Consider the following 26,566-nt stretch of genomic DNA (forward strand, 5'->3'; position numbering starts at 1 on the left):
TATATGCCTCCCAAAGCATTTTTAATTTTGGCATAATAATAAGCTTTTATTTTATTTGTTTAATGAAGGACAATAACAAATTATATTAATGTTACAAATAATTTTTAAATTATACTAATATATTCAATATAATATTTACATTTTAAAAAATTTAATATATTATTAAAATTATAAATATGTATTTTTAATGTGATATAAATTCATCAAAATTTTATATGAATTTTTATATAAATTTTATTATGATTAAATAATTATAAAATTTTGATAAAAATTATTAATATTATATTTTATACATAAATGTAGCTACATGACAGATTAAAAATACTTAATTAATAAATTTACAATTAAAATATTACAAATTTTTAAATTTTAAATATTACATTAAATGTTGTATTATAATTTAATATCCATTTATAAAATTTTCTAATAAGTTAATAAAAAAAATTTTCGGGCAGCGTTAAGACCAAAGCAACATCGTCAAAATGTGTGACAATTGACTTCTGACAGGCATCTTCTCGAAAACTATCCGGTTTTATTGGAGCAAGACATGTCACCACAAGCGCCTCTTCATCTCTTTCGACAGCGATCCTCCACCTTCCAATTCTCACGCGCTTCCTCTCTACCCCGTTGATTTCGACCTTTTCCATCAACTAATCCAACAACCAAAAAAATCATCTGGATTTTAGGGCTTCTATTGTTATGGAGCAAGCTCCATCTCCTCCGTCCCTAACGCCAATTGAAGCTTATCGGTCTGAGGATACCGAAATGGACGTGCAAATTCCGGTGACCGAAGCTGATCCGACTTCCTCCGTTTGGGACTGGGGCGATCTCCTGGACTTCGCCATAGACGATGACTTCTCCATCTCCTTTGACGACGAAAACTTATCTCCTTCTCCGTTAGAAGCTCAAGCTCCAGATACGGGTCCAGTTCCCGGACCCGATCGTGTCAGGAAGCGGGACCCGAGGATGACATGTTCAAATTTTCTAGCTGGTCGGGTCCCGTGCGCGTGCCCCGAGATTGACGAGCAAATCGAGAAGCTTGAAGAGGAAGAGGCAGGGGCGCCGGGAAACAAGCGAGCCCGAACTGGTCGGATCGGGTTGGGGACATATAGGTGCCAAGTTCCCGGCTGCGAAGCGGACATTAGCGAACTTAAAGGTTACCATAGGAGGCATAGAGTTTGTCTCCCATGCGCGAAGTCGAGCTCCGTTTTGATCGATGGAGAAACAAAGAGATATTGCCAACAGTGTGGCAAGTAAGCTCTATTTTACTATCTTTTCTTATTTCTTTTGCTAATTTTTTCCTCTGCCTCCCACTTTTTAGGCCAAGTTTAAGTCTTTCTGCTCATAATTAATGCTTTTTTTGTTTATTTTTAAGGTTTTTTTTTGGTTAATATGTAATTGAATGCATGGTGCATAATAGTGGAATTTGTAATTGGTGTTTGGTTAATAGAAGTCTTTAGAAGTGAAGACTTTGAACTTTAGACCATGAATGAAGTTGTTGTCTATGGTTAACTGCAAAAGTTGGAACTTTTTTTTTTTTGTTATTGTAATTTCTTGTATTGAACTGTTTATTTTGTCTATTAATTACTTGTCAGGTTTCATCTGCTGTCGTATTTTGATGAAGGTAAAAGGAGTTGTCGATGGAAACTAGAGCATCACAATATTATACGGCGAAAGAATTCTGTTGGTTCTAAGACTGCAGTCAATAAAAAATCTCAAGCGGCTGTGCAAATTGAAGACATTGCTTGTGATGGTGAAGCTGGAAAAGGTTCCATAAATTTGATTAATGCAGCTAGTTGTGGATGGAATCATCATTTTTTTGTAGGAGCTGCAAGTTTTTCTTCCTTGTTGGATAATTTATTATTCTGTGTTCTATAGATGATTTGAGCTTGAGTGGCCAGATAGCTGAAGAACAACCATCCTTTGAGTCTGAAAATGGGACTCATTGCTCAGTTCCCATGTTGCAGAGCGTTAATAATGATAATATTGTAACTCTTAATGACACTGAAACAGATGGAGGAAAAGATCAATCCAAGTTTTCCATTTCTACTTCTTACCTTGACAATAAGACTGCTTACTCATCCATGGTGGGTTCTTTGATTTGATCATGCTAGCTGCATTGTATCTTCATTTTAAGTTCATAAGAGAAAACTTGCCAGTTTATGTATATATTGATTTTGTGTTTCATTATAGTGCCCTACAGGCAGGATCTCATTCAAGCTTTATGATTGGAATCCGGCAGAATTCCCACGAAGACTTAGGCACCAAGTATTTTAAACAATTATTCTTACAGTTTAATATTTAAATAATTAGAATTGTTTTTGTGTTCAGAGAGCTGAGGAATTGATTGACATGTGGCTAACTGAATTATAGATTTTTCAATGGTTGGCCAATATGCCTGTTGAGTTGGAAGGCTACATCCGCCCTGGTTGCACAATCTTGACTGTGTTTATTTCAATGCCAAAGAATATGTGGATGAAGGTAATGGTTCAATGAGATGGTTTTTATTTAATCTCTTTTTGGGTTATATTTGGTTATTATTTTGACAATGCATGCATGTTTACATACATCACACACATCAATAGTCAAAATTAAAAGCCAGTAACTTATTTTCCTCTTTCTCTGTCTCTCAGCTCACTATGTAAAGAGAAAAAGCTTGTTCTGATATTCCCTTAACTACATGGTTTCTGAAAGTCTTGAGTTGTTAATCTATTATCTCTAACTTGCTTGTGTTTATCAGCAACAATGATATTTTGGTATATGGTATATTCATCAAATAACTTAGAATGTACATAAGAATGCAATTTGTTTTAATGTGAAAATTTTGATGCTTACTGCGGATGTGAGTAAGGAAAATTACCTTCATGAAAATAAACTTTATGAACAAATATGCTATATTCTTGAGTTTGTGTGCCCTTATTTGTATTTAATTAATGTAGACATGAAGTCACGCCAAAATTATGATTAGTTTATTCTGGCAGAAAATTATCTTCTTGCGCTTGCAATTCTCTCCTTCTTTTTCATGTTTTTGCCAGATTTGACAGGAAATTAACCTCATTTTTTCTTCTACTAAACAGTTATCTGAAAATCCAATGACCTACATGCATGACTTTGTCGTTACACCTGGAAGGATGTTATATGGGAGAGGCTTCATGACTATATACCTTAACAATATGATTTTCCAAACCAGAAAAGGTGAGAATAAAATGTAAAAATTCACAAACACTTTATTTTCATTTTAATTTAGATTTTGATGTCTCCACTTGAAGAGCCTTGAAGTGGATGGTTGAAATTTCTGGAAGATAATTTCCAGTGAATAAAAATTTCTCCTCATTTGTGCTCATCTGTTGGCCTTAACCAAGCTGTATGTACACTGCAGGAGTTAAGATTTTATATCGTGGAATAGGCTGTTGATTTCATATTTAAGTTCCTGGTTTAAATTCTTCAGTTTTGTATGTGGCTGCATTTCATTTAATTAGACCTCTTAGTGTGATTAAGGCCCCTTGTGTGTGCAGATGGAACTTCTATGGTGAAAATTAATGCGGAGGTGCAGGCCCCAAGACTTCATTATGTTCATCCTTCATGTTTTGAGGCTGGCAAGCCAATGGAATTTGTTGCTTGTGGAAGTAATTTGCTGCAGCCCAAATTTCGGTGTGGATATTACCTTTTCAAATTATTATGTATCTATGTGACAATTTCTCTTTCTTTTTTATCTTTATTGCCTTTTCTTTGTCTTTCACAAAAAATATTTAGTTGACAACTCTATGAACAACCCTTCTCTAACCCCTCATCTTCCCTTATCTGATTCATTGATCAATAAGAGAATGCAATGCGTGGAATGGGGCTATATTGGGCATTTCTTTTAAAATTCAGGGTATCATTTAGCCTCACATTGCTGTTACCGGGATTTAATACTTTCTGATCTATGGTCCAAAGTTCTCTCTTGGTGGGAGTGGAGGTGTGGAATAGGGAGCAGGTTGTGACTTGGAAATGCTGCATGAAGGTCATATAGGACCTGTATTTTATATTTTCAACTCTTCTTTTGTGTTGTGCCAGAATAGTGAACTATTATAATGTAATACTTAAGAAAGATGATAATTATTCCAGGTTCCTAGTATCTTTTGCTGGAAAGTATCTGCCGTATGATTATTGTGTTGCAACCACACATGTTCAGAGTAAAGAGGATTCTCCTAGTTGTGGTCATCGATTATACAAAATATATGTCCCTCAAACTGATCCAAATCTCTTTGGTCCTGCATTCATTGAGGTGGGTCCCGTGAAAGTCTGCCTTAATATTTGGGTTGTTGTCTCATTTCCAAGACAATATTGGACAAAGCCATCACAATCTATACTCTTGTTAAATGGATAGAGGACTTGTTATTCACATTCAATACTTCTGCTTTGGCTATTGTTGGCATGTGATAATATTATTAAAAATATATATGAAATACTTTCTTTTTCCCCCAAGTTGAGATACAATATTTATATCAATCTGGATGAGGTTTTGACATAATATGTTTGAGTTATCCTTTTTAGGCCTTTTTTTTCATTTATGAATTTCTTTTGTAGGTTGAGAATCAGTCTGGATTGTCAAATTTTATTCCTGTCCTAATTGGAGATAAGGAAGTTTGTTCTGAGATGAAGTCAATACAGCAGAGGTTTGATGTATCTTTTTTTCAGGAAGGATCAAAAATTCCTTCCTCTGGGTCGATGTTTGAGGCATGTGAAGCTTCAACTTTGCGACAAAGAGCTTATTCTGAACTTCTTTTAGATATAGCATGGTTATTGGGGGAGCCTAAATTGGAGAATTTTCAAGAAATTGTGGCTTCTTCTCAAATTCAAAGATTCAATTGTTTATTGAGTTTTCTCATACAAAATGAATCAACAGTCATTTTGAAGAAAGTATTACTAACTCTGAAGATTGTAGTGGATAAAACTGGGTTTAATGGAGCTAATGATTCTGATATAAGGTTATTACGGAAATATATGAATTACGCTAGAGATATCCTTGGTAACAAACATCAGAAAGGTGCAGGTCCCGTGCTTCTTTCAGAGTACATCGAGCAAGAAAGAAATTTGTATTCTCAAAGCAGTTTCACAAATGATGAGTTATCAGTTGTTCCAAATGTTTCTCAGGTGAGCACTGAAAATTTTGTTAAATAAACCAATTTTATTTTCTTGGTTCTGTATATTTTGGTTTTAAACAAAGCACAATGGTTTTGTATGATCCATGGAGTATGCACCATGTCGGTGGAAAACTGTTTGCATTGTCTTCACTTTTCCTAGCTGGTTTCCCTGGGCTCTTTTTTGTTCTGTGAGCTACACATTCTTGTCCAGAATCTGTTTTGTTCTTTGATGGTTGGCTGAGGCACTCTCCCCTCTCTTTTCCTTTTCATGCAAGTTTATGATCTTTTTCTTTCTTTTTGCCCTGAAATAAATATATGTAAGTTGAACCCAAGGCTTAGCCTAGTCGGTTTATATAACCACCGTTAAGACATGGGATCCAATAGGTCTAGAGTTCAAATTTCAAGACTTGCAATCCTTACTCCTATCCTATGGCCTCTTTTGTACAAAAAAAAGTATAGGTATGTTTGTGTAGTATCATATTTTATGCATAGTGGAGAAATTTCTGGCATAGGGTTTGCCTTGTAAATACTTGAGACATGAAGTTTGGATGCCACTCTACAGACTTGTTATTATGCTCCTATGAAATTTTGAGCAATCTGGTTTCTTAATGCATGAAAGCTTTTTTCTCATCGACTTCTGAGGAATAAATATGTTTCATTACAAAAGATATCAACGAGTAGGATGAGAGAGATTTTGAAAACCTATAATTTCATTTTATATAGCTTTTACACATTGTTCATATTTCCATACTTACAATGATGTGTTTCATTTGCAGGATTCGGAAGAAAGAACTAATGGTAAATTACAAACAACGATGGCATCAACTACTTTCACCAGAAACGAAGAAATTATCATGAATGTGAACCTTAGCAAAGAGTGCCCGAGAAAATCGTGTAGCCCCATTTTCGCTACCACAACACTGAGATTTCGTCCTGCTGTATTTGTAATTGCTACAGCTGCTATCTGCTTAGCGATGTGTGCAGTCTTTTTCCACCCTAATAAAGTTGGTGAGTTTGCAGTTACAATACGCAGGTGTTTGTTGAACAAGGTCTTAGATGTTGAATGAGGTCTAGATCTCATATGTGAACATTTAAATGTATGTTATGCTTGATGAAATCAGGTTGTCTGAAGCTTCAGCATGTGATTGTGCTGCTGCCCCAGTTTTGAATTTGATTTCTGAGATTTATTTGACCTTGTTTCCTCAATCCAAGTCCATCTGACAAAATGGAGAATCTAGAGTTTGTACATGTATGAATGGTAACATGAAAGTTGTTGAATGGAGGATCAGTGAGGGACCCTTGTTGTTCATTGTAAATCTTGAAATTTAGAAGTTCTGATTAATCAGTTTTTGGTGTTTGTATTTCCCTGTATTATCTTTTGTTTTCCACTTCTCTACCACTCATGAAAATTAAACAATCAATTAAATCAATGGTTTCACTAACGAGTAAATGATACATCGGTGATTATAAATTATTTAAATTTGATTCGAATAAAATTTAAATTTAATTTTATTATTATCGCATCGAGTTCAAATAATTTGGACTTATTGAGTGAAATGAGTTTGAGTTTTTTAATGTTCAGTTGGAATAATTTGTAAATTTAATGAAATTTTTATACTTTAATATATTGTTATTATTTTAATTAAAAAATTATTATTTTATTTATATATATATGAATTTGAGTTCAAATTTAAAAATATAATCAAGCTTGAAGTTAAGTAAAACAATCGAGCTTATGTTTTTTATTTAATAAACGAGTCTAATCAAATAAATTTAAATAGTTTGATTTTTAAAATTTTTATTTCAAATCAAATTTGATTTTTTTTTTTTTAATTGTAAAGGAGGGTTAGTGCCCTTACAAGGGAGGAGAGAAATGATGAGGTCAAATTCATACTTACATGACTTTCAACCCATCTCTTAATCATTAAATTAAAAAAAAAAATTAAATTTAAATTTAAAATTTATAACTTAATCGAATTCGAATTTAATTTTAAATAATATATTTCAAATTAAATTCGAACTTAAAATTTATAATTCAACGAAATTCAAGTGCAATTTCAAGTAACAAATTCTTAATCAAATTCAAACTTCTCATTGTATCAGTTACACCCCCACCAACGCCTAGTATCACATTCCGCATGGTTATAGTGTTCCTCCTCTTCGTCGCTCTCTTCTACGTCGGCCATCCTGTCACTGAAAATTCTCCGTCACCAACCACGACATCAGCCACAGCAAGCAAACCGTTAAGAAATTAAAAAAAAAAATTCCCTTATTTTTCTAATCCTTGCATTGGTTTCTGATGTTACGCCAAAAACAATAAAAACCAAGTTTAAAAAGAGCCTTTTTTTCTGTCATTTTAATTTGTGCTTTAATTTCTGATTTTGTATAAAAAAAAAAAACCATTTTTTTAAACGAGCCATGCATTTGATTTCTTAAATTGTTACTTTTGTTGGGGTTCTTCCTTTGATTCTTTCTTTTTTTCCACAGTTATTGTTAACTTGTCATGTTAGCTCGTGGGGTAGATCTGAGTTGCTCCTTTGGTGTTTAATGAACTTCAATGATGCTGTAATCAGAATTTGATAATGAAAATTTTTTCCCATATCAATCACATATTGATGAAATGATCTCTTCCTTTAGACTTCAATATCAGTTCTTGAGAAATTTGATATCTCACAGTTGGATAACTGAGTCTTTCAGCCCCTGAAGAACTTCTTGTGCAGCTTTATTTTCATCAACACTACTAATTTGCAGGACTAGTCTGGTTGATATATGCTACCATCGACAGCCATTTGTGTTTCAATCTTGTTTTTAATACAGTATCATTTTGAGCTTGATTCCAGTGAAATCCTATACTTGGGCAGACATTAGTTTACTAGGAAGCTGTTTCACGTTTTGATATTAGAGTTTGAACCCTACTTTGAATTGTTGGATGGTTGGAACTTGATGCAATCCAATGCTGATTCTCAAATGCAAGCAAATTTTGAACCTTTTTAGCATCGAACTGGCTCCTTGCAGGGGTGAAAAAAAATTTGAAAAACTAAAAAATTGATTGAAAATTAGTGTTTGGATTAATTTGGATCGATTTTTTTTAATTCAATTCAAATTAAATTAAGATATATATATATATATATTAAATTCAGATCGAATTTTAAATTAAAAAGTAAAAAATTGAAAAAACAAAATCGAATCAATTATATTTTTTTATTAATTTTATATATTTTTTAAATTTTCATAAGATAAAAATTATTGTTTTATACTTAAATTTATTTAAATATATTAAAAATTATATAAAAATAATATATAAAAAAACTTAAAAAAATAAATTTAAAAAACTGTTGAACCAAACTTAAACAATAAAATTTAATTTGGTTCAATTTGATCCGTATGAAAATTTTATTCAATTTGAATTGAATTTTAAAAAATTATAATTTTATTCATATAAAAAAATTTAATCTGACCTAAATTGTTGTCATTCTTAACTCTTTGTTTCTAAATCCAAAATTATTAGAACAAAATTATTCAAATACTCGAAATGCATATACGAGAAATTAAAGTATTTGATTCTACATAAAATTTTATTTGTGTTACTCGTAATTTTCATGGTAGAATCTTCTAAAGGACCATGCTTCAGATAAAAGAAATCATTATGTTGTGTATTCAGATCAATGAAGATGCCATGGGGAAACAGGAAAGACTCATGCCAGTGATCAAATTGTCTGCAAGACTTATAGTTCATATGCCAATCAAATTTCACCATATCATGTCTTCAAAACCCATTAAATTAAGTCAAGAAAGTATAACAGAAGAAGTCTCTCTTCATTTTTTTTTCCTCTCTATTTTTTTCCATTTTCAGCTATGCAATTGGTCCCCTCATCATCTCAGGTTGTGAATCCGACATAGCAGCCAATGATTATACGAAATTAAATTAAATTCAATTGATTCATATAATTATTATTTATTTTTGTAAATTTGATAATGATATTATTATTTGCAAAAAAATAAATTTCGGGTTCGAATCCAAATTTCCAATACTTTCCAAAAAAATCTAAACATCAAATATATTCTTCTTTTAAAAATAATGCAAGTATGAATAAAAGTTCTGCTTTTGTTCCTCTCTGTTCCAATCCCGGCTGAAATTTTCCAAGTCTCAGATTACTTTAAATATCTTTGGATTATGGTCATCATTCATTTCTGCAATCTTTAAAACATTGACCACCTAAAGCTCACAGTCAAAGATGCTTGTTTCTGGGACCAGATCAATTGACTTGATGGTTGATGATTCTTTCCCAAGGTTAATCATCTTCTATCTTGGTTTATCCTTATGTGTTGGTTGGCCTGTCCATAAACTTTCTCATCCTTCTTTCATCTTATTGATGATGAAACATTAATATTTAAGACAAAAACAAAGACCAAACTTTTGATGATTGCCCATTTCCTTGATTTTTTTTTTTTTTTGAGATAAATGACAATTTTATTTACCCTTGCTACCAATAACTTATTGTTAAGACATTCATCAACCATGATTGGATATTAGCTATGCTATATGTAAAAAAAATGCGAATTTCAGTGCATGAAACTTTTCGTTTTACAAAAGTTAGAATTAGATAAATAATAATTATATATAAATTTAACAAAATTAAAAAAAATTATTTCATATTGATACGAATTTTAATTCATAATTTTTATATAAAATATGATGTAAATATATAAAATTTAATATTTTATACTCTATTTTCTTTTGTTTTTTCTTTTTACAGGGAGACTACTAATTTGCAAGTTTCTTACCATTATTTTGGCAGCAGACAAAGAGACATCCCAACAGATTATGATTGACATTGTAAGCATTATATCTTCATCAATGGATTTATATTCCTAAATTCCTACAATGGGAAAAGAGAAAAGAATAGTGGTAGGGAAAAAAAAATCAACGAATCTGGCTGTCCTTTCTATGATCAGATTAAACCACACAATTCTATAGTTGCCCGACTGACATTAATTAATAACTTTGAAAGCATGGATGCCAACAATGAATGTTAATGGATCCTGGACTAACAACAGTAACTACAGACAATTTACTTTTGGAATTAAACGTAGGATCTGATGTCAATAAAGATTGATACAAGTGATTATCGAATTTGGATGCAAAATACCTTAGTTTAAATTCCACTATTTACGATTTTTTGTTGGTAAACTATTTATGATTTTTTGTTGGCATGCAATTGATAAGTTCAAAAAAATTTTATAAAAAAATCTTAAAATCCTCTTGTGGAATCCCCATAAAAAAAAATCTATAAATCTTTTTATGAGTTGATGACATACCCTAACCTCGACAATGAGCTAACCTCCACTAAACTTATTCTGTAAAATATATATATATATATATATATATGGTATTTGGCAAGAAACGACATGCTATGCTGATGCCCGTCTTCCAACAATGGGAACTTCATTTGGATGGGCTCCCAGAGCAGGAAGATTAGCTCTCTGCTGTCTAACATAACATCAGATTTAGGAGTAAATTGCGGAAAGTAAAACAATGATGATGGCCAATACCCTAGTTTGGGGATTATATGCCAGAAATTCAGTATTTGGCTTGTTTTGACAGTCATATAATCACCCGACATGAGTCACACGTGTGCATGTGTATGAATGCTTGCTGTTTCCAAATGATGGATCTAATCTGGCGCCTGCTGTTTTGATCCATTGGCAAGCAGCATTCCATGCCAGTCTTTCATTCATTAAAGACTTGATGCATGGTTTTCTATCAATTTTGCTATACCAGTAGCATCAAAATATTGCAGAGCCACCCCAAGGAATGAATGGCATTAGAAATCTAATAATTCTAGTGCTTCACAAACAGATCAAGAGTCAAATTCATGGAAGAAATAGTTGTAGTGAAAGAGAAATATCAACAGAAAGGTTCATTTGAGGTCAGGGGAGTGAAACTAGTAGGAAACTAGTACAACAAAAGCTCACAGGTAAGACAAAAGAGAACCTTATAGTAATAGAAATGAAGTGGATCACAAAGACCATTTGTGCTACAGTATAAACCACCCTCAAATCTTGCTTTCCCTTCATGTTGATGGGTCTTCAAAAACCCATTTCCATCATAGGAATTGACCCACCAGCTGCCACGATTTGTTGCTCTAGCTGCAGGCAGCACAATAATGTCTCAAAAAGGTGTAAAAAACCCAAAAGGGAAAAAAGAGAACATAAGAAAAACCAGTTTCATAACTGAAGTCATGAATGAATCAATCTCCTCTAAGCAAAAACAAGTTTACTAACCCTGAACAATGCTTCAAGCTTGTTCTTCACAAGGTAATACTCTTGTTTCACTTGTTGAAGACATCTCAGGCACCTGAAAAATTTTCCAGGTTCATAAACTTCTGAGTAAAGAACAAGAAAAAGAGGGAAAAAAAGATATAGACAGACTAAAGCAACTCACGCTTCAATGTTCTGCTCCTCACAGAAGTTGCGAAAAGCAATGCAACCATTTTTAACTCTCTGTGCCCCAATGCTGTTAAACACAAACAAGAACCATTGATCCTCATGAAACAACAATGAGCAATAAACAAGAAGAACAGTAACCGGTGCTCAGCTCAATAGGTTCATGCAGCGACCCTTAAGAGCTAAATCCATCAAGTCTAGGGTTCGAATCCCAAAACCCGCAATCCTTTTATTCCCAACTGCACACTAAGGCCTCTTTGTACAAAAAAGGAAGAATTTGACTTCCTAAATAATTTGTTTCTTTTTCTTGTTTTAACCTTATTTTCTCTATCACATGAATGGTCAGATCTAACAAGTTTAAGACCTGTTTTTTTCATTTGAAGTAGCGCACTTTTTGTACTGTAATTATGGGGTTCAATTACTGTTGAAGAAGAACCAAAAATTAGGAGAGAGGGAACAGAAAGGGCTTCACAAAAGGGATCAGAAATGTAAAGCAGGAAATGAAGGCACAGATTATCAAGGCTTTGTACCTTGAAAAAAAAAAAAAGAATGGAAATCTATAAGTACCTGGAGCTGCTACCCTTCAATTGATGCACATGTGCATCAACTTTTTTGAAGTCTACATTTGGCTGATCTCTGTGCAAAAAGGTTGAGAAAACAAGAGAAATCAAAGACTTATCTTATAAATGAAAACTCAAAGCTATAACAAAAACCAGCTATGGCAAAGAAGGAAGCAGACTCAAGGTGAGTTCTTTACAAAGCCATGGTGAGATCATTGAGAAGTTTCTCAGAATCATCAAAGAAGAGAGACACAACTTCAACAACAAAATCTGGGTTGCTCTCATCTTGAAGCTGCTGAAGCTGTAAAAACTGACCATCCAAGAAACCCTTCTCTCACCAACAACAAAAACAACCAGAAACTATCAAAACCAGACCAAGCAAACAAATCAAACATACCAAAACAAGAACTACAAAACAAAAAAAAAAAATTTGAGATTTTTGTTAACAAACTTGTACATTTAAAGTTCCCTTTTTTTGGGGTTACCTCCATAAACAAGGATTTGGTGTAGTCCACCAACCTTCCCTGCATCTGACCCACTTCCATTGCCTTTGTTTTTTTCCACTCTCTCTCTCTCCCTCTGCACACAAGCGCAACAAAAACAACTTACCACTAATAAAAGCTCTCTCTATATATAATCCAACAAAGCTGAAAGCTTGTGGCTGAAAGTCTATGCTTCGATTTCTCTGGATTCGTGCTTCAAATGCTTCTGTTTTCAGTGTTTTCTTACAGAATCATAGCCTGTCCCTTCCTACATTTGCTTTCTCTCTCCTTTTTACATTATTTATAAGCATTAAAAAATCCTAATTATTTCTGTATCTGTTTTATATTAAATACCTATAAAATATAAATTATTTTATAATATTTTATGGTAGAAATGCTTATCTTCAATATGTTGTTCTCTTTTGTTTTTTCATGTTGGCTTCAACTATTGGTCTAGACTAGACTGGAAGTTAACACATGGGTGTTTGACGTATAAATGACTTCAGAGTTTAAAATTCTTTTCTAAATTTGAATTTTTTTTTGCTTTAAATAAAATTAAGAAAGATTATCACAAAAACTTCAATACTTAAATGGAAAATATAATTATTTTAAGTAATTGACAATATCAAGTTGGTTAACAAATTTTCCTTCTGTTGTTATGGAAATTAATGCCTGCTTTTGACTAACCATTTTCTTATTTTAGCTTTTATCATGGGCGTCCCTCTCACATAACGTTTGAAACTTAAAAGTGTTTATAATTTGGTTTTAATTAAATTAAATTAAATTAATTTAGTTAATAAATTGATAATGGAATTAATTTTAATTAATTATCAAAAATAATTTTAAAAAAATTTAATTTTTGATTAATTCAGTTTAAAAATTAAATTAATCAAAATTTTAATTAAAATATTATAAAATATATATATAAAACTAAAAATATACAAATTTATCTATTTCATTTCAAGTTATTAAAATTTTTAATTTAATATTTTGATATTTAAATATTTTTGTTAGATAATTTTAGTTAATTTATTTCACATATAAAAAAATAAAAATAAAAATATAATTGAACTTAACATATTTTATTATTCAATTAACAAAAAAAATAATTGAATTGATAAATTAATTTCAATTAATTAATTTTAAAAAATAAAAAATTTAATTTAATTAATTTAATTTTAAATAATTTAATTCAAAATTAATTAAATCGATCGAATAAATCTTCCTATTAAAATTCATATAAGTATCTTTTACAAATCATTAATTAATGAGATATTAATATTTTATTAATAAAATATTATCATTTAATTCATTAATAATATATAAATCTAAATAAAAAATTATTTTTTAACCAACTTGACAGCAACATCACTAATGAATAAAAAATAAAATGGTCCAGCGGAGGATTAAGCAATTGAAAGTTTAATTAGTATAATATCAATCAATCCCTCCAAATAAGGAGCTTTCAGGGAACAGGACCTGTCATCACAGCTAGAAATTGCTTGGTTGACTGCTATGTCGTTTTATTTTTTATTTTTCAAACGATTTTAAAGATGTAATTTTTAACATAAATTCAATGCATTCAACATTTTCATATTTTATAGTAATAATCTAACATCTTTCTAGTATTGTTTTTTCATTTTATCCAATTAAAAAAGTTAGAAAAAAATATTTTTTTTGAAGTTGGGCACCTTTAAAATGTTTATCCAATTGATTCAATTAATTTTAAATTAAATAAAATAATTATTTTATTTTATATTCATTAATTAAATTAAATTTTTTAATTTTAAAAATTAACCAATAAAAATTAATTTAATTGATTTGGTATAGTTTTTCGATTAATCTAATAATAAAATATATTAAATTAAATTAAATTTTAAATTCTTAATTTTTGATATGTGAAATAAATTAAATAAAATTATTCAAAAAATATTCAAATACTGAAATATTAAATAAAAAACTCTAATAATTTGAAATAAAATAAGTAATTTCATATATTTTTAATTATATGTAAAAATTTTATTAAATTTTGATTAAAATTTTAATTAATTAAATTAATTTGATTTTTGAATTAAATTAATTAAAAATAAAAAATTTTTAATAATTAATTAATCAAATTAATTTAATTTAATTGATTAATTAGATTAAAATCAAATTTTAAACATCCTATCATAAAATAAAAGTGTAGCGAGTTTTCACTTCAATCACGCATTATTTTTTGTGCTCATATACATGTGTTTATTTTTAGTTGGAATTAACATAAAAAATAGCCCCACATTTTATTTAAATTCAAAAAGGCAATCAACAATTTTGATTTCGACCAAATTAGTCCATTCCATATGGCCGGATTCATCGATACCGGCCGCATGTCAAAAAGGTATTGGCAATAACACTTGATATCTTCACATTTTTAATTAATTTTTAGTTTTTTAATTTTCTTTATTTTTTAATTTAATGATTTTAAAAATTAAAAAATTTTTATTAGATCTAATAATTCGTATCATGTATCATATAAAATATTATATTTTATATAAAAATTACATATCATAATAAAATTATAAAATATAATTTTTTAATTTTATTAAATTTATTTATAATTTTTTAAAAATTTTAAATTATATTATTTTTATATTTTTTATTCATATTATTTTTATATTATATTATGATATTATATTTTAAATCATCGTGTGATCAGGGCACAAGAAGACTTACATACAAGCTAATATTAGTTCTAATTTAATTATCTTTTTTTTTTTCTTCCTTCATGAATAAAGAAGGGACAGCAATACGTAAGATATGGGTTTTTGAGGTGAAAAATCCCCTTTACGCTTTGGATTTTTCTTTCTATGGACAACATTAAACGTGGACAGAGAATCTTTTTCATTTGTTAATATTTTTTATATTGCTTTGGAAAAAATTTTAGGTGGTTCCAGATTTCCTTTTATTATTTGTCTGTTTTTATTGTCAGTGCATATCATGGAAGATAATGTTCAATATGCTTATGATGGATATTCCATTACTTCCACTTTGGCCTTAAATCAGAAAAAAACAGGTTGTTGATGTTGGAGGACATGAAAGTATTAAATTTCCAATTACTTTTTTTTTGTTTTTTAATAAAAAAATTCATAATATGAAGATATAAAAAATTTATAAATACAAAGATTTTAATTTCTGAAATTTTAGACTTCAACTCTTAAAAGTAATTTATTTGATTATTTTTAAGAATAAGATTAATTTATACTCTTAAAGACTTATGCTTATATTTAAAGGACAAATATAAAAGCTTACAATTTGACCTGTTCATTAGATTGGCTCGATTAATTTTGAGTTTATTTATTTAAAATTAAATTAATTAAATTATTTTATTTTATTTTTATTAACTGCATTAAATTTTTTAATTTTAAAAATTAATCGACTGAAATTAATTCAATCTATTTGTTAATTAAAATAATTAATCAAATAATAAAATATTAAATTAAATTATATTTTAAAATTTTATTTTATTATATGTAAAATAATTAAATAAAATTATTCAATAAAAATATTCAAACGCCAAAATATTATATTCAAAACTCTAATAACTACTTGAAATTAAATGAATAATTTAATATATTTTTAGTTTTATATATAAATTTTATAATATTTCAATTAAAATTTCAGTTAATTTAATTTTCAGATTAAATTAACCAAAAATTAAAATTTCTCTAAAATTATTTTTTAAAATTATTTTCAATAATTAATCGAAATTAATTCAATAATCGATCGATTAATTAAATTAAATCAATTCAATTGATTACTTTGATTAAAACTGAATTATGAACACTCCCACCCACAAGACACTCCTTGTTTCTTCTTTCTTTGTATGTTATTCACTGTCGGCAATACCTTAACCTATAAAGCTAAGTCATTTTTACATTGAAGATAAGAGAATCTGTCCGACCATTGAACTTAAAGTGTTTAAATGGCCTTTAACACAGTGATGGCTGAGCATCTGGTTCAACTTTTAGTCACTGACCTTTTCTCTTGAAAAGAAAAGTTTCAGGCACTCAAATGAGATCATTGATAAAGCATTCCCACCCAGAAAAAGGTTGACCACTATAAGAATCTAAGAACATTTCCTATAGCTTAAAATTCCATGGCATCATGGCACATTCGAATTAAGCTAACCGGTAAGGAAAAGAATCGGTTTTTGATCAATCAAAGACAGATTCTTGTGAGAAAGATTCAGTGTATAAAATTCTAATGCATCATGTTGATGTGAGAAAATACGCCTCAGAAAATCATTCAACGACGGGTAGCACATGGCATCATATAAGAATCAGTTTCTTGTCAATCAAAGACCGATTCTTGTGAGAAACATTCAGTGTAAAATTCTAAATGCATCATGTTGATGTGAGAAAATACGCCTCTAAAATTATTCAAGGACGAGTAGCATATGGCATCATATAAGCACGAGTAGCACATAGAGAAACTTCATAGCAGATTTCAGCTGAAACACTAGCTATCAGACAAAGACTATTGGATGACAAATGAGAATCTTCCCGAAGGATATGTTAACAAAGCAAATAAGACCGATCCTGTTGTCTGTTCGAGTACTGTTCAAGTTATCGTACATATCTACATTTCATTTTACAAACGATAGGGTTTTTCAACAAAAGGAGGATGAAATAGAGTTATTACATTAGTGTAATCAAGGTTCAAAATAAAAGCATTTCAACTATGTTCATGAAAACCGTAACAAGATAACGTATATTTATAATCCACCAAAAAAATGAATGGATAACCCACCAGAGAAAATCCAACGGCAGATACTATCATGGAGTCATGTAGTTTAGAGCTAACATACTTTGCAACTTCTCCTACAATAGCCAGGAAGCTCTGCTGATCCAATCATATACTCTGGGTTATTGGAGCACTCACCAAGAGCAGCCCATCTCTCACAACTCTCATTAAAATCTGTGCAGTTGCCGCCGGCTGCCAAATTCTTGTCAAAAGAATCAACGTGAATCCACTTTGTTGCTGACCATTTCTCACCTTCAATCACCGGGCACCCAGCATGCAAACTGCTTGGGTCAGGGATAGCAGTTGGGGAGAGACTGAAGAAGAGAAGGGCATCCCCTCTCCGAGGTTTCACTAATTATTTCCAAGATAGAGATACAAAAGTAAGAAAACAAAAAGCATCAATTCATTGCTAAACTATATGATTTTCATAAAAGTTGTTCCAACTGTTATGCTGCTAACCTGCAATTCCCTTCTTTGCACATTCTGAGAGATCATCATCTTTTGCAGGAGTTGTACGACGTGAAGATTCCTGATGATGAAGTTAAATGAGAAAAAAAAAGTATTATGTATTATCATTACTTGCAAGAGAGAGAGAGAGAGAGAGGAGAGAACTGCAGTCATCCCAACCAGCACCTAATTATCCACTTAAAAGAAGGGATGCTAGGCGGGAAGCTTGTCCCATTTCTCATCCATAGGCATGTATTTTCGTAAATAAGAGCTGGCCTCAGAAACTTCTGAGGATAACCAAAAATCATGAAGCTTAAAAAATTTTTGAGCCACTCGAAACCACCAGTGGCTTAAAGAACATGACTGTAAGCATGTGAAACAACACACAAAGGGCTCCAATAGAAATAAGGAAATTTAAACAAACCTCTGCTTGGGGAAATACTGTTTCACCACCTTTGGTCACATTTGTAAGATACATCAGAACAGTTGCTATGCGATGTCCACCCCTGGCAATATTCACCTTGTCAGCAAAGTAATCGTAATGCGGATCATATTTCTGTCCATGCTCATATCTCAACACTTGTATGTCTTCCCCATTTTCTGTATATGAGAAACAAAAATCTTGTTAATACATACTTCCTTAATTTAACTGCAACAGCTAACTTTTATTCTCCATCTCCTCAAGCACGTATGTATCTGGTTTTGTAAACCTATCACACATGAGATTTATGTATCCCAGCCAAATGTAGCTGAAGTTTTAGGACAATGACCAGAAGATGATCACATTAAGATGATTTGATACTGTTATATTCACAGATCATAAAACATAAAAATTACATTTCAGTTACATAAATTAGCAAGCCAGATATATGGTTCACAGACAAACAGGTCAGAAACACGCAAAATAACTGCCTTTATGCTAAGCAAAGCATTTAACATCTTGTGTGCCCACATCACACTTACAGGTCAATCTTGTGGGTAATGAAATGTATCTTTTAAATAAAGTTGCTTGCATTCAAACTGGTGGGTGCAAGAAATCACAGTAGCATAATCTAACTAAATTACTTATTAAATCACTACCTACAACCTCGACCACATGAAGAAATGTTTCCAAATTCCCTAACCTGTCATTATGGTGCACAAGAAATCTTCACAGCTTATTAAAAAAATTGTCATGAAAACAGAAACTTATAATGTAGACATAGAACTAAAGAAACTGGTCTTAGTAGAAGAACACCCAAATTAAAATATTGTGAAAGGTTAAGATCAGGAGAGATAGAAGCTTGAGCAACAGTCTTCGTGAGCATATGGTATACATACCTTTGGGAAGAAATGTCCATGTTGAAATCTTATCCTCTATACCAGCAACAATTGGATCCTACAAACAAAAAAAAAAAAAAGAGAGAACGCGTAATGCACATCAAAGCAATATCCAATAATCAAATGCATAACGGTTCCAATGCTGCGAGTGTCTCCTTCCAAAAACTTATGGCTAAAAGCTTGTCAGATTTAACTCTTTTGACCATCATTAACATATGTTTTTCATCAAGATACACCATACAAGTCAAGCCGATACATAACAATATCAAAGCATGAAACTATCTTGTAAATATTACATATAGGGATAAAGATAATGAAATTGACTACCATTTTCACCAAATCCTAAAAAACAGTTCATATCTAATGGGCTACCAATGCTAGAAAGGATAAGTGTCTGAGTAAAACTTGAAACTTGAAATGGCCAAAATCAAGAACTTCCATAATCAAATTTACACTTCATAATTCGTATATTCATGTTTATCTATTTCATGTTTTGTGATAATCCAATTCCACATCAGAATATTTTGAAGATATGATATAATATGTAAGTTGAAAGTTAAACCCATACTTGTAAAAGGCCTATAAAATCATGAAATATTTTGGTCAAAGCAGATAATATCTCACAACAGTCAACTGGGAGCTAAGTGTTACACCGTGGAAGTTACCTCTAGAGTCCCAAGAGAGTTAAGTTCTATACAATGGGAATTACCTATAGAATCTCAATGTGTGCTATGTGCTTTATGTTGAGTTTGACGAGGACATTAATCTATAACAGAGGAGTTTGTAACACTCACAGGAGAATTTGTAACTCCCAATCCCATATGGAATGTTCTAAAAATCTGCTATGATATATAAGTTCAGACTTAAACCTATACTTATGAGACACTTTTTGTGAGACACAACAGTGAAACATTTGGCTTAAAACGGATAATAACTCCAGATTAGTTGCGAGTTTACACATGTTTATCACGTATAAAACACAAAAATTATTATATCACAATTCATGTCATCAAACACTATATTTTTTTTGTTTCTACCAAAATCGAATATAATTTGTTTTAAAATTTTAAATATTGAATTTTTTTCGTATATGTCATTTCATGATTAAAATTGTCGGGTATAAGATAAATATAATCTATAGCAAAGTGGATGAAGATTGAACCTTTTCCTTAGGAATAAACATCCCTGAGCTTGTCCGGACTTCGCTAAGCTTGCTCTCTCCACTGAGATTATCCGCAACTGCAGATCTCTTGAGCTCCGATTTCGCCTTTAATAATAAAAAAAAAATTAAAAAACAAAAGAACTAACATTAAATGAATTCAAATTAGAAAAGAATTAACGAAAGATGAAATGGAACTCACGAGAGAGATCAAATGATCGCATTCGAGGTCCGTTAAGAAGCCTTCATAGACAAAAGCCCTTCAAAAAGACAAGAAATTAAAAAAAAAAATAAAAATTTTACTAGATTCTTTGGCCAATTGAAAAGAAACTGAGAGAGAATGAGAAAAACCTAGGTTTCGAGGAAACTTGTTTGACTTTAGAAGGATCGATAATGGAGCTTGAAGGAGTTAAGAAGGAATCACAAGATTGATACAAGATTGAAGCGATTGAGAACAATATAAGGAGTTGCAGAGGATAACTCCTCGCAGCAGCATCCATTGAATGTAGAATTTAGATCGCGTGAAAGAGAAGGAGAGATTTTCCGAGAAAGAAAAGTCAAAATTTTCTTGGGAAAATGATACTTCCTGATCTGGTTCTTAGTCTTACAAGTGACCTGTTTAAACTGTACAAGCAGGGAGCCACCATGATTGTTCTTCACCTGATTATATCTTACGGAACTAAAACGGTGTCACTTCAAACAAATTTTTTTAACGGTTATTACAATTTTGCTTGTGTAATATTCCTGCATTAATTATTGAATTTTCACCAAAATCAAATACTAATTCTTTTTTTTTTTTTGGTAGGAAAATCAAATACTAATTCAAATCTAAGCTAGTTTTACTTCTTAATAACGCTTTTTCATACTTTTCTTTGTGCATAAAATACAATTTTTTTATATAAAAAAAAACTGTCAAATTACACGAAAATGATTAGATATCAAAATTTAAATTTTATATGTATTAAATGTAATTTTTAAAAGTAATTATATAAATTAATTAAATTAAATCTTAAATTTATAAAAATATAATCTTTTAATATAATAGGTTGATAAATTACTCTTATGAGATATTATTTATTATGGGAGTTCGAAAATCTACTCTTATAATTTTATTTTTTGAGAAAATATATTTTGATAAAAAAAAATGATTCATGCTTATAAAGTCGAAGTTTATTCCTTTACTATTTGATGTGAGATCTTTTCAACACAAATTACGATATAAAATTTTCACTAAACTTTTTACTTTTTTTTCTTAAGTAAATGTAATTTTTTGAAACACATAATCACAAGTAATTCATTTCGATCTTATAAATTTTACCTTAATTTTGAAACTTTTTTCTTTGTTCAATTTTTCTTTTTAAACCCAAGTTCTAAATGAATGTTCTTTCCCCCTCTCTCAAACTGTTCTTCAATTCTCAATTTTGGGTTCATTGATGAAAATAGAACTGAATACAAGGATTGCAGAAATCCAGAAGAAACCATAACTCAGAATTTACGAGCTTCATTGAAGAAGAATCAGACTAAAAAAAAGGACTATGAAACTTTGTCAATGTGACAAACAAAGTTTAAGCATCCTCAGACTGTCTTAAAAGAATCTCCATCTGACTATTCAGATCATTTAAAAACTTAGTTGAGTTGTAGTCATCTGCATCATAGATCTCCTCTGAGTAAGTTCTCTCAAGTACAGAATTTTCGCGTTGCATCAGCGTCTCCAGGCAGTTAAGATCACCCTTCAGAATGTTTACAACCTACAGTAAAATGCAAAGTTTGTATCAATCAAGATAGGAGCATTGTCTTCAGATTGTTAATTATAGTAATCAAAAGCTGCAGTTTTACTTGGACTACAAGTAACTTGCAATGGAAGGACATGCCTGGCTCATTTGAGGTCGATTCACTGCAGACTGATGTATACAAATAGAAGCTGTTGCAGTAACACGTTTCATCTGGTCCGAGTCATAGGCATCCCCTAGAGTTGGATCAACAAGTTCTTCGATCTTATTTTCTTTTATCAAAGGTTTTGCCTGCAAGAATTTGTACATAGAAGTTGAATCATAGGGATTCTCAGAATATTGGACATGGCTGCCGGCTGGAGTGAAGCAAACCTACCCACATAACCAGGCTTTGCTGTGAACTATCTACAGCTTGCCTCCCGGTGATGAGCTCCAACAGAAGTACCCCGAAAGCATAGACGTCTGTCTTTTCATCGACTATGCCATGCATGAAGAACTCAGGAGGAAGGTAACTGTCATGACATGAATTGATCTGTTGAAATTTTTTTATGCAATGAAAGGATTTTAAACGTTCAGAAACCAAGTAGGGTTTGAAATTACAAACCCAAATGTGCCTTCCACTTTAGAGACGATATGATGAGTCCATTGATCAGGTAGCCACTTTGCAAGCCCAAAATCAGAAATCTGGAATCACATAGGAAATTCAACCTTTAAGCAAGGTACTGCTGACATAAAAATGATATGAGAAATGTCGTAATTTAAAATTTTAACAAAAACTGTATATGTGCCTGGCAAAAATAATAAGAATACATATATGTTTGATGTTTAGCGTGTCCAAACAAATTATGACATGACAATTTTAATGTTTTATGCGTGCTAACTATAAAATAGATAAATACGAATACACGAATTGCTATGTTGTTGTTCCATTTTACTGCAGCTACAGCAAAATTGTTCAAGTTCAAGATGTACCTGAGCATCAAAGTTCTCTGTAAGCAATATGTTTGAAGCCTTGATATCTTTATGGATAATTCTCCTCTGGCAACCTTCATGAAGATAGCTAAGGCCTTCGGCGGCCCCTACAGCAATCTTGAATCTGATGCCCCAATTCAGCTTCTCCTTGGGGCCTGAATATGCATGGCAACAAGTTGAACTGCTAAATTTTTGTCTATTAAGAACATGTGAAGAAATCGGACTTAAGGGGCTTGGGAGACACGAACCATAAAGTAATGATGCCAGGCTTCCATGGGGAGATAATTGAAGAACAAGGTGCATCCCTCCTTCAACCCCATACCCAATCACTTTAGCAATGTTGGGATGGTCAACATGAACTATAATTCCAAGCTCAGACAAGAAATCCATTGTCATTTCTTCTGGTGAGCCTCGGGTTAGCCTCTTAATTGCAACAAACTTTCCACTTTTCAGTTGCCCTTTGTAAACTTCTGCATACCCTCCTTCACCTATCAAATTTTCTTCTCAACAAGAGAAAAAAAACAAAGATGCCACATAAATGTTTGTCAGCCAACCAGGGCAATAAGAAAATGTCAAAGGAACATGTTTCTTTTCAGTGGTGGATCCACATGTTTAGCTATTGGAAAACAAGAAATTTTGAAGAAAAATTTTTTCGGACATTATTTCCATTGATAAAAGTGATAAATCCGTGAACAATTTTATATATATTATAAGGGGATACTCCGAAAAAAATTTTGGATCTGTCATTGAATTCTTTTCCAAGTGTAATTTTGACCTTAAAACCGGATTGAAATTTCTAAAAACAAATGATTCAGTAGAAGGAAGAAATATACCATGGCTGAAGTTGTTCGTTGCTTCTTGAAGCTCTGAGAGAGAGAAGTTCTTCCAGGTAGATTTAAAACAGCATAATTCAGCATCAAGAACTGAACATAGTTGTGGAACCATTTCATCTCTAATTCTTTTGCTCTTTTTCCTAGTGAGCTTAGGTTTTAGAGGAGGTAAGCTTTGAGAGGGGATTCCAGGTCCTTTTTTCAGTAAGCGAATGAAGCTACGCCAGTGAACAATAGTAGCTAAATTTGGTTGATGTTCAGTGTCTGATAAGCTGCTGGCCTTCGAAGAAATTATCTCAGATTCTGCAGATTCTATAGATTCTACACTTGGTTCTAAACAATCTATGGTACTTGTTGAACAATCCTCGTGACCAGCTTTTGCAGATGACATGTCGATTCCCTCGACTTCAGTGCTTAATGATGTCAATTCTAACATGATATAGAATTCTAAAATTAGCAAAATTATTAGTCTCTTACGGTGTCTAGGCCCTAAAGAACATAGAAATGGATGATTAATTACCAAGAGATGTAATTGGATCGGAGAAACAAGCTCGATGTTTTCTCCTCATATGGCGAAATGGCTCCCATTTCCTCTTATCGGTGGCAGTTTTATTGGAAGTTTTGCTGTCAATGGATGGTTCACCACTACAAGAGGGAAAAAAAAACAAGCAGATGATATGAACAACACCCATAATCAGCAAAAGGCCAGCATGGAAACGTGTATGAACAGATCAGATATTAGATCAGAAGAGCCATTAAAACAACACCTGTTACAAAAGAGGTAATGTAGAATAGAAGATAATAAAAAACAAAGCCAGAAAAAGAAAAAAAAAAAAACACACACACACACACACACACACACAAAAGGAAAAGCAACAAATTATAGGGAGTTCCGTGAAATTTTAAAGTCAAATCAAGCAGCCAAAGATATGTAAAAGAGATTTGAAATCATCAAAGCATAAATACATGAATCTTCTAATTCAATGGCAACATAAAAGCCTCCAAGCCTGATAGGCTGTGGTAATCCTTGAAGGTCAAAAAACAAAAAAAGACGAACGCTGCAAAACACTAACAAATTACAAAGCAACCAGACTCAAGCCAAAAGCCCCGAAAAGGATGCATGCATGCAAACTGCAAAGTACCATGAATGAGCAGAAGGTTCTTTTGCATCCCCCATGGCTTTTTTAAGGTGATCAAACTTAACCAGGGAGACCTGATAAGCCAAAAGAGAAGCCGACGAATGACAAAGAAAGAGAGAAAATGACAATGAAAAGATGAAAAATGAAGTTAAGGGTTGGCAATGGCATTATTCTCTGAGGCAGATCACCTGATTTTTGTGCCTAAAAGTAGGCTTTATTTCATTTCTTCCTTGTTAATCATTCACTTTTTTTAGCAGAAATCTATAAAAAAAAATTGAAAAAGAGAATATTTTGATCCTATGTTTAGCATATCTTAAGGAATGTTGAAGGCTTATAAGAAGCATTGCAAGAACAGCGGCTGTTACAGCCTTGTCTCCCCTTCATTTTTGGGTCTTTGACACGTGGAACAAACAGCCATTTTTTTTTTGTGCTTCCACTTTCTGTTGCAAATTCTTATCATTTTTTTGCTGATACTTCAATCAACAAAACCCTTCTGGTCTACAATATAATCTTCACACGTTGAGAAAACAGGAGAACTTGTCACTTTATGTGAAGATTCAAACCAGATGAACCGGATTTTGATAATTTTTTTTAAAATTTTCCCACAAGAATTGCATTGCCAAAAGCTTTCCTTCCAGGTTTGCCCAAAAATTCCGCAATTATTCGGCTAAGTTTTATTATTCCAGCCTAAGTTTTATTATTGGTCACCATTTTAATAATAAGTTTTATTATTGGTCACCATTTTAATCAAATTTCTTCTTTTTTCTTTTCCTTCCATTTCTTCCCCAGCCTCTTTTTCTTGCTTGCTTCCTTACATATACAAAAAGGAAATTCGATTGATGAACTTAGAGCATGTCGCTAAAATCGGTTCAGTTTCCATGGAAACCAAATAGTCCCCAAAGCTATGGAAAAGAAAACATGCTAGGAAACTAAACATAACTCCAAAAAAGACATGTCAGGTAGAACTTTTGAGTTTGAGAAGTCATTACAAAAAGATGAAACTTAGTGGTAGGTCTTTTCATATGGTAATCTAGAGAGAAAATGAACATGTTCAGATTGACAGTGAATTGCTTGTAACAAAGTAGGTACTTCCAACTCACATAGTATCAGAATTTACAAGCATATGTAAAACTTCTGGATTGAATGGAAAAATGCTTGTTTTGAGCTGCTCAGGTACGTGTACAAGGGAGTTGATAAGTTCAGGGCCTGGATGGCACGATGGGAGGGACTAAAATTGTGTAGCGAGTGTGGTTTTATAATCAAACCCTTTAAAAATCATAAAATGGTATTTAGGTGAAATTCCTCTCACCATGCATCCAAATCCAAATGAAGCCTAAGTTATCAAACAAGCAGACATACATGTCTTACTTAAGTCATCCAGCACTTCTTAGGCTTAGTGTCATGGGCTATGCTTTCTTTTAATAAAGCAATAAACCGTGCGGTATTTGAATGGAGGTTTCCATATAAGTCAGCCAAGGATAATTCGACATCTAAACAAGCAACTAACAAACCACAAATCAATCTCAAGCATACACAATGATATATCAAAGCAAAATGGGAGCACACCAAGGC

General features: G+C 31.7%; 4 protein-coding genes across 7 annotated transcripts; 1 reads left to right on the forward strand and 3 right to left on the reverse strand.

Annotated features, from left to right (window-relative positions):
- Window positions 1–488: 488 nt before the first annotated feature.
- On the forward strand, window positions 489–6,487 carry LOC111279199 (squamosa promoter-binding-like protein 7). 3 transcript variants are annotated; one of them, XM_089756046.1, is made up of 11 exons: window positions 489–1,253; window positions 1,596–1,768; window positions 1,879–2,087; window positions 2,194–2,268; window positions 2,374–2,481; window positions 3,078–3,195; window positions 3,516–3,651; window positions 4,108–4,267; window positions 4,570–5,136; window positions 5,903–6,134; window positions 6,248–6,487. In XM_089756046.1, the coding sequence occupies exons 1-11, from the start codon at window positions 700–702 to the stop codon at window positions 6,292–6,294; spliced, it is 2,379 nt and encodes a 792-aa protein (XP_089612172.1). In that variant the 5' UTR covers window positions 489–699; the 3' UTR covers window positions 6,295–6,487. The 3 variants fall into 3 exon arrangements, with proteins under 3 accessions (XP_089612172.1, XP_022721858.2, XP_089612173.1); XM_022866123.2 differs by having other exon boundaries at window positions 5,903–6,435; XM_089756047.1 differs by having other exon boundaries at window positions 1,625–1,768; window positions 5,903–6,435.
- A 4,488-nt stretch (window positions 6,488–10,975) lies between these two features.
- Window positions 10,976–12,891, reverse strand: LOC111279266 (histidine-containing phosphotransfer protein 1-like). Its single transcript, XM_022866250.2, has 6 exons — window positions 12,619–12,891; window positions 12,331–12,461; window positions 12,141–12,209; window positions 11,572–11,643; window positions 11,412–11,484; window positions 10,976–11,276 (listed from the first exon to the last, which is right to left on the reverse strand). The coding sequence occupies exons 1-6, from the start codon at window positions 12,676–12,678 to the stop codon at window positions 11,217–11,219; spliced, it is 465 nt and encodes a 154-aa protein (XP_022721985.1). The 5' UTR covers window positions 12,679–12,891; the 3' UTR covers window positions 10,976–11,216.
- A 4,242-nt stretch (window positions 12,892–17,133) lies between these two features.
- On the reverse strand, window positions 17,134–20,965 carry LOC111279265 (putative prolyl 4-hydroxylase 4). Its single transcript, XM_022866249.2, has 7 exons — window positions 20,675–20,965; window positions 20,526–20,583; window positions 20,327–20,431; window positions 19,165–19,222; window positions 18,269–18,444; window positions 17,857–17,926; window positions 17,134–17,748 (listed from the first exon to the last, which is right to left on the reverse strand). The coding sequence occupies exons 1-7, from the start codon at window positions 20,821–20,823 to the stop codon at window positions 17,453–17,455; spliced, it is 912 nt and encodes a 303-aa protein (XP_022721984.1). The 5' UTR covers window positions 20,824–20,965; the 3' UTR covers window positions 17,134–17,452.
- Window positions 20,966–21,732: 767 nt separating this feature from the next.
- On the reverse strand, window positions 21,733–25,180 carry LOC111279792 (receptor-like cytosolic serine/threonine-protein kinase RBK2). 2 transcript variants are annotated; one of them, XM_022866846.2, is made up of 9 exons: window positions 24,998–25,180; window positions 24,376–24,500; window positions 23,859–24,284; window positions 23,274–23,525; window positions 23,026–23,180; window positions 22,658–22,737; window positions 22,430–22,565; window positions 22,195–22,344; window positions 21,733–22,071 (listed from the first exon to the last, which is right to left on the reverse strand). In XM_022866846.2, the coding sequence occupies exons 1-9, from the start codon at window positions 25,030–25,032 to the stop codon at window positions 21,889–21,891; spliced, it is 1,542 nt and encodes a 513-aa protein (XP_022722581.1). In that variant the 5' UTR covers window positions 25,033–25,180; the 3' UTR covers window positions 21,733–21,888. The 2 variants fall into 2 exon arrangements, with proteins under 2 accessions (XP_022722581.1, XP_089612871.1); XM_089756745.1 differs by lacking the exon at window positions 24,998–25,180 and having other exon boundaries at window positions 21,799–22,071; window positions 24,376–24,672.
- Window positions 25,181–26,566: the final 1,386 nt, after the last annotated feature.

The sequence above is a fragment of the Durio zibethinus genome, chromosome 27 (assembly GCF_047325235.1).
Source record: "Durio zibethinus cultivar Kanyao isolate XHJ-2024 chromosome 27, ASM4732523v1, whole genome shotgun sequence".
Taxonomy (NCBI): Eukaryota; Viridiplantae; Streptophyta; class Magnoliopsida; order Malvales; family Malvaceae; genus Durio; species Durio zibethinus.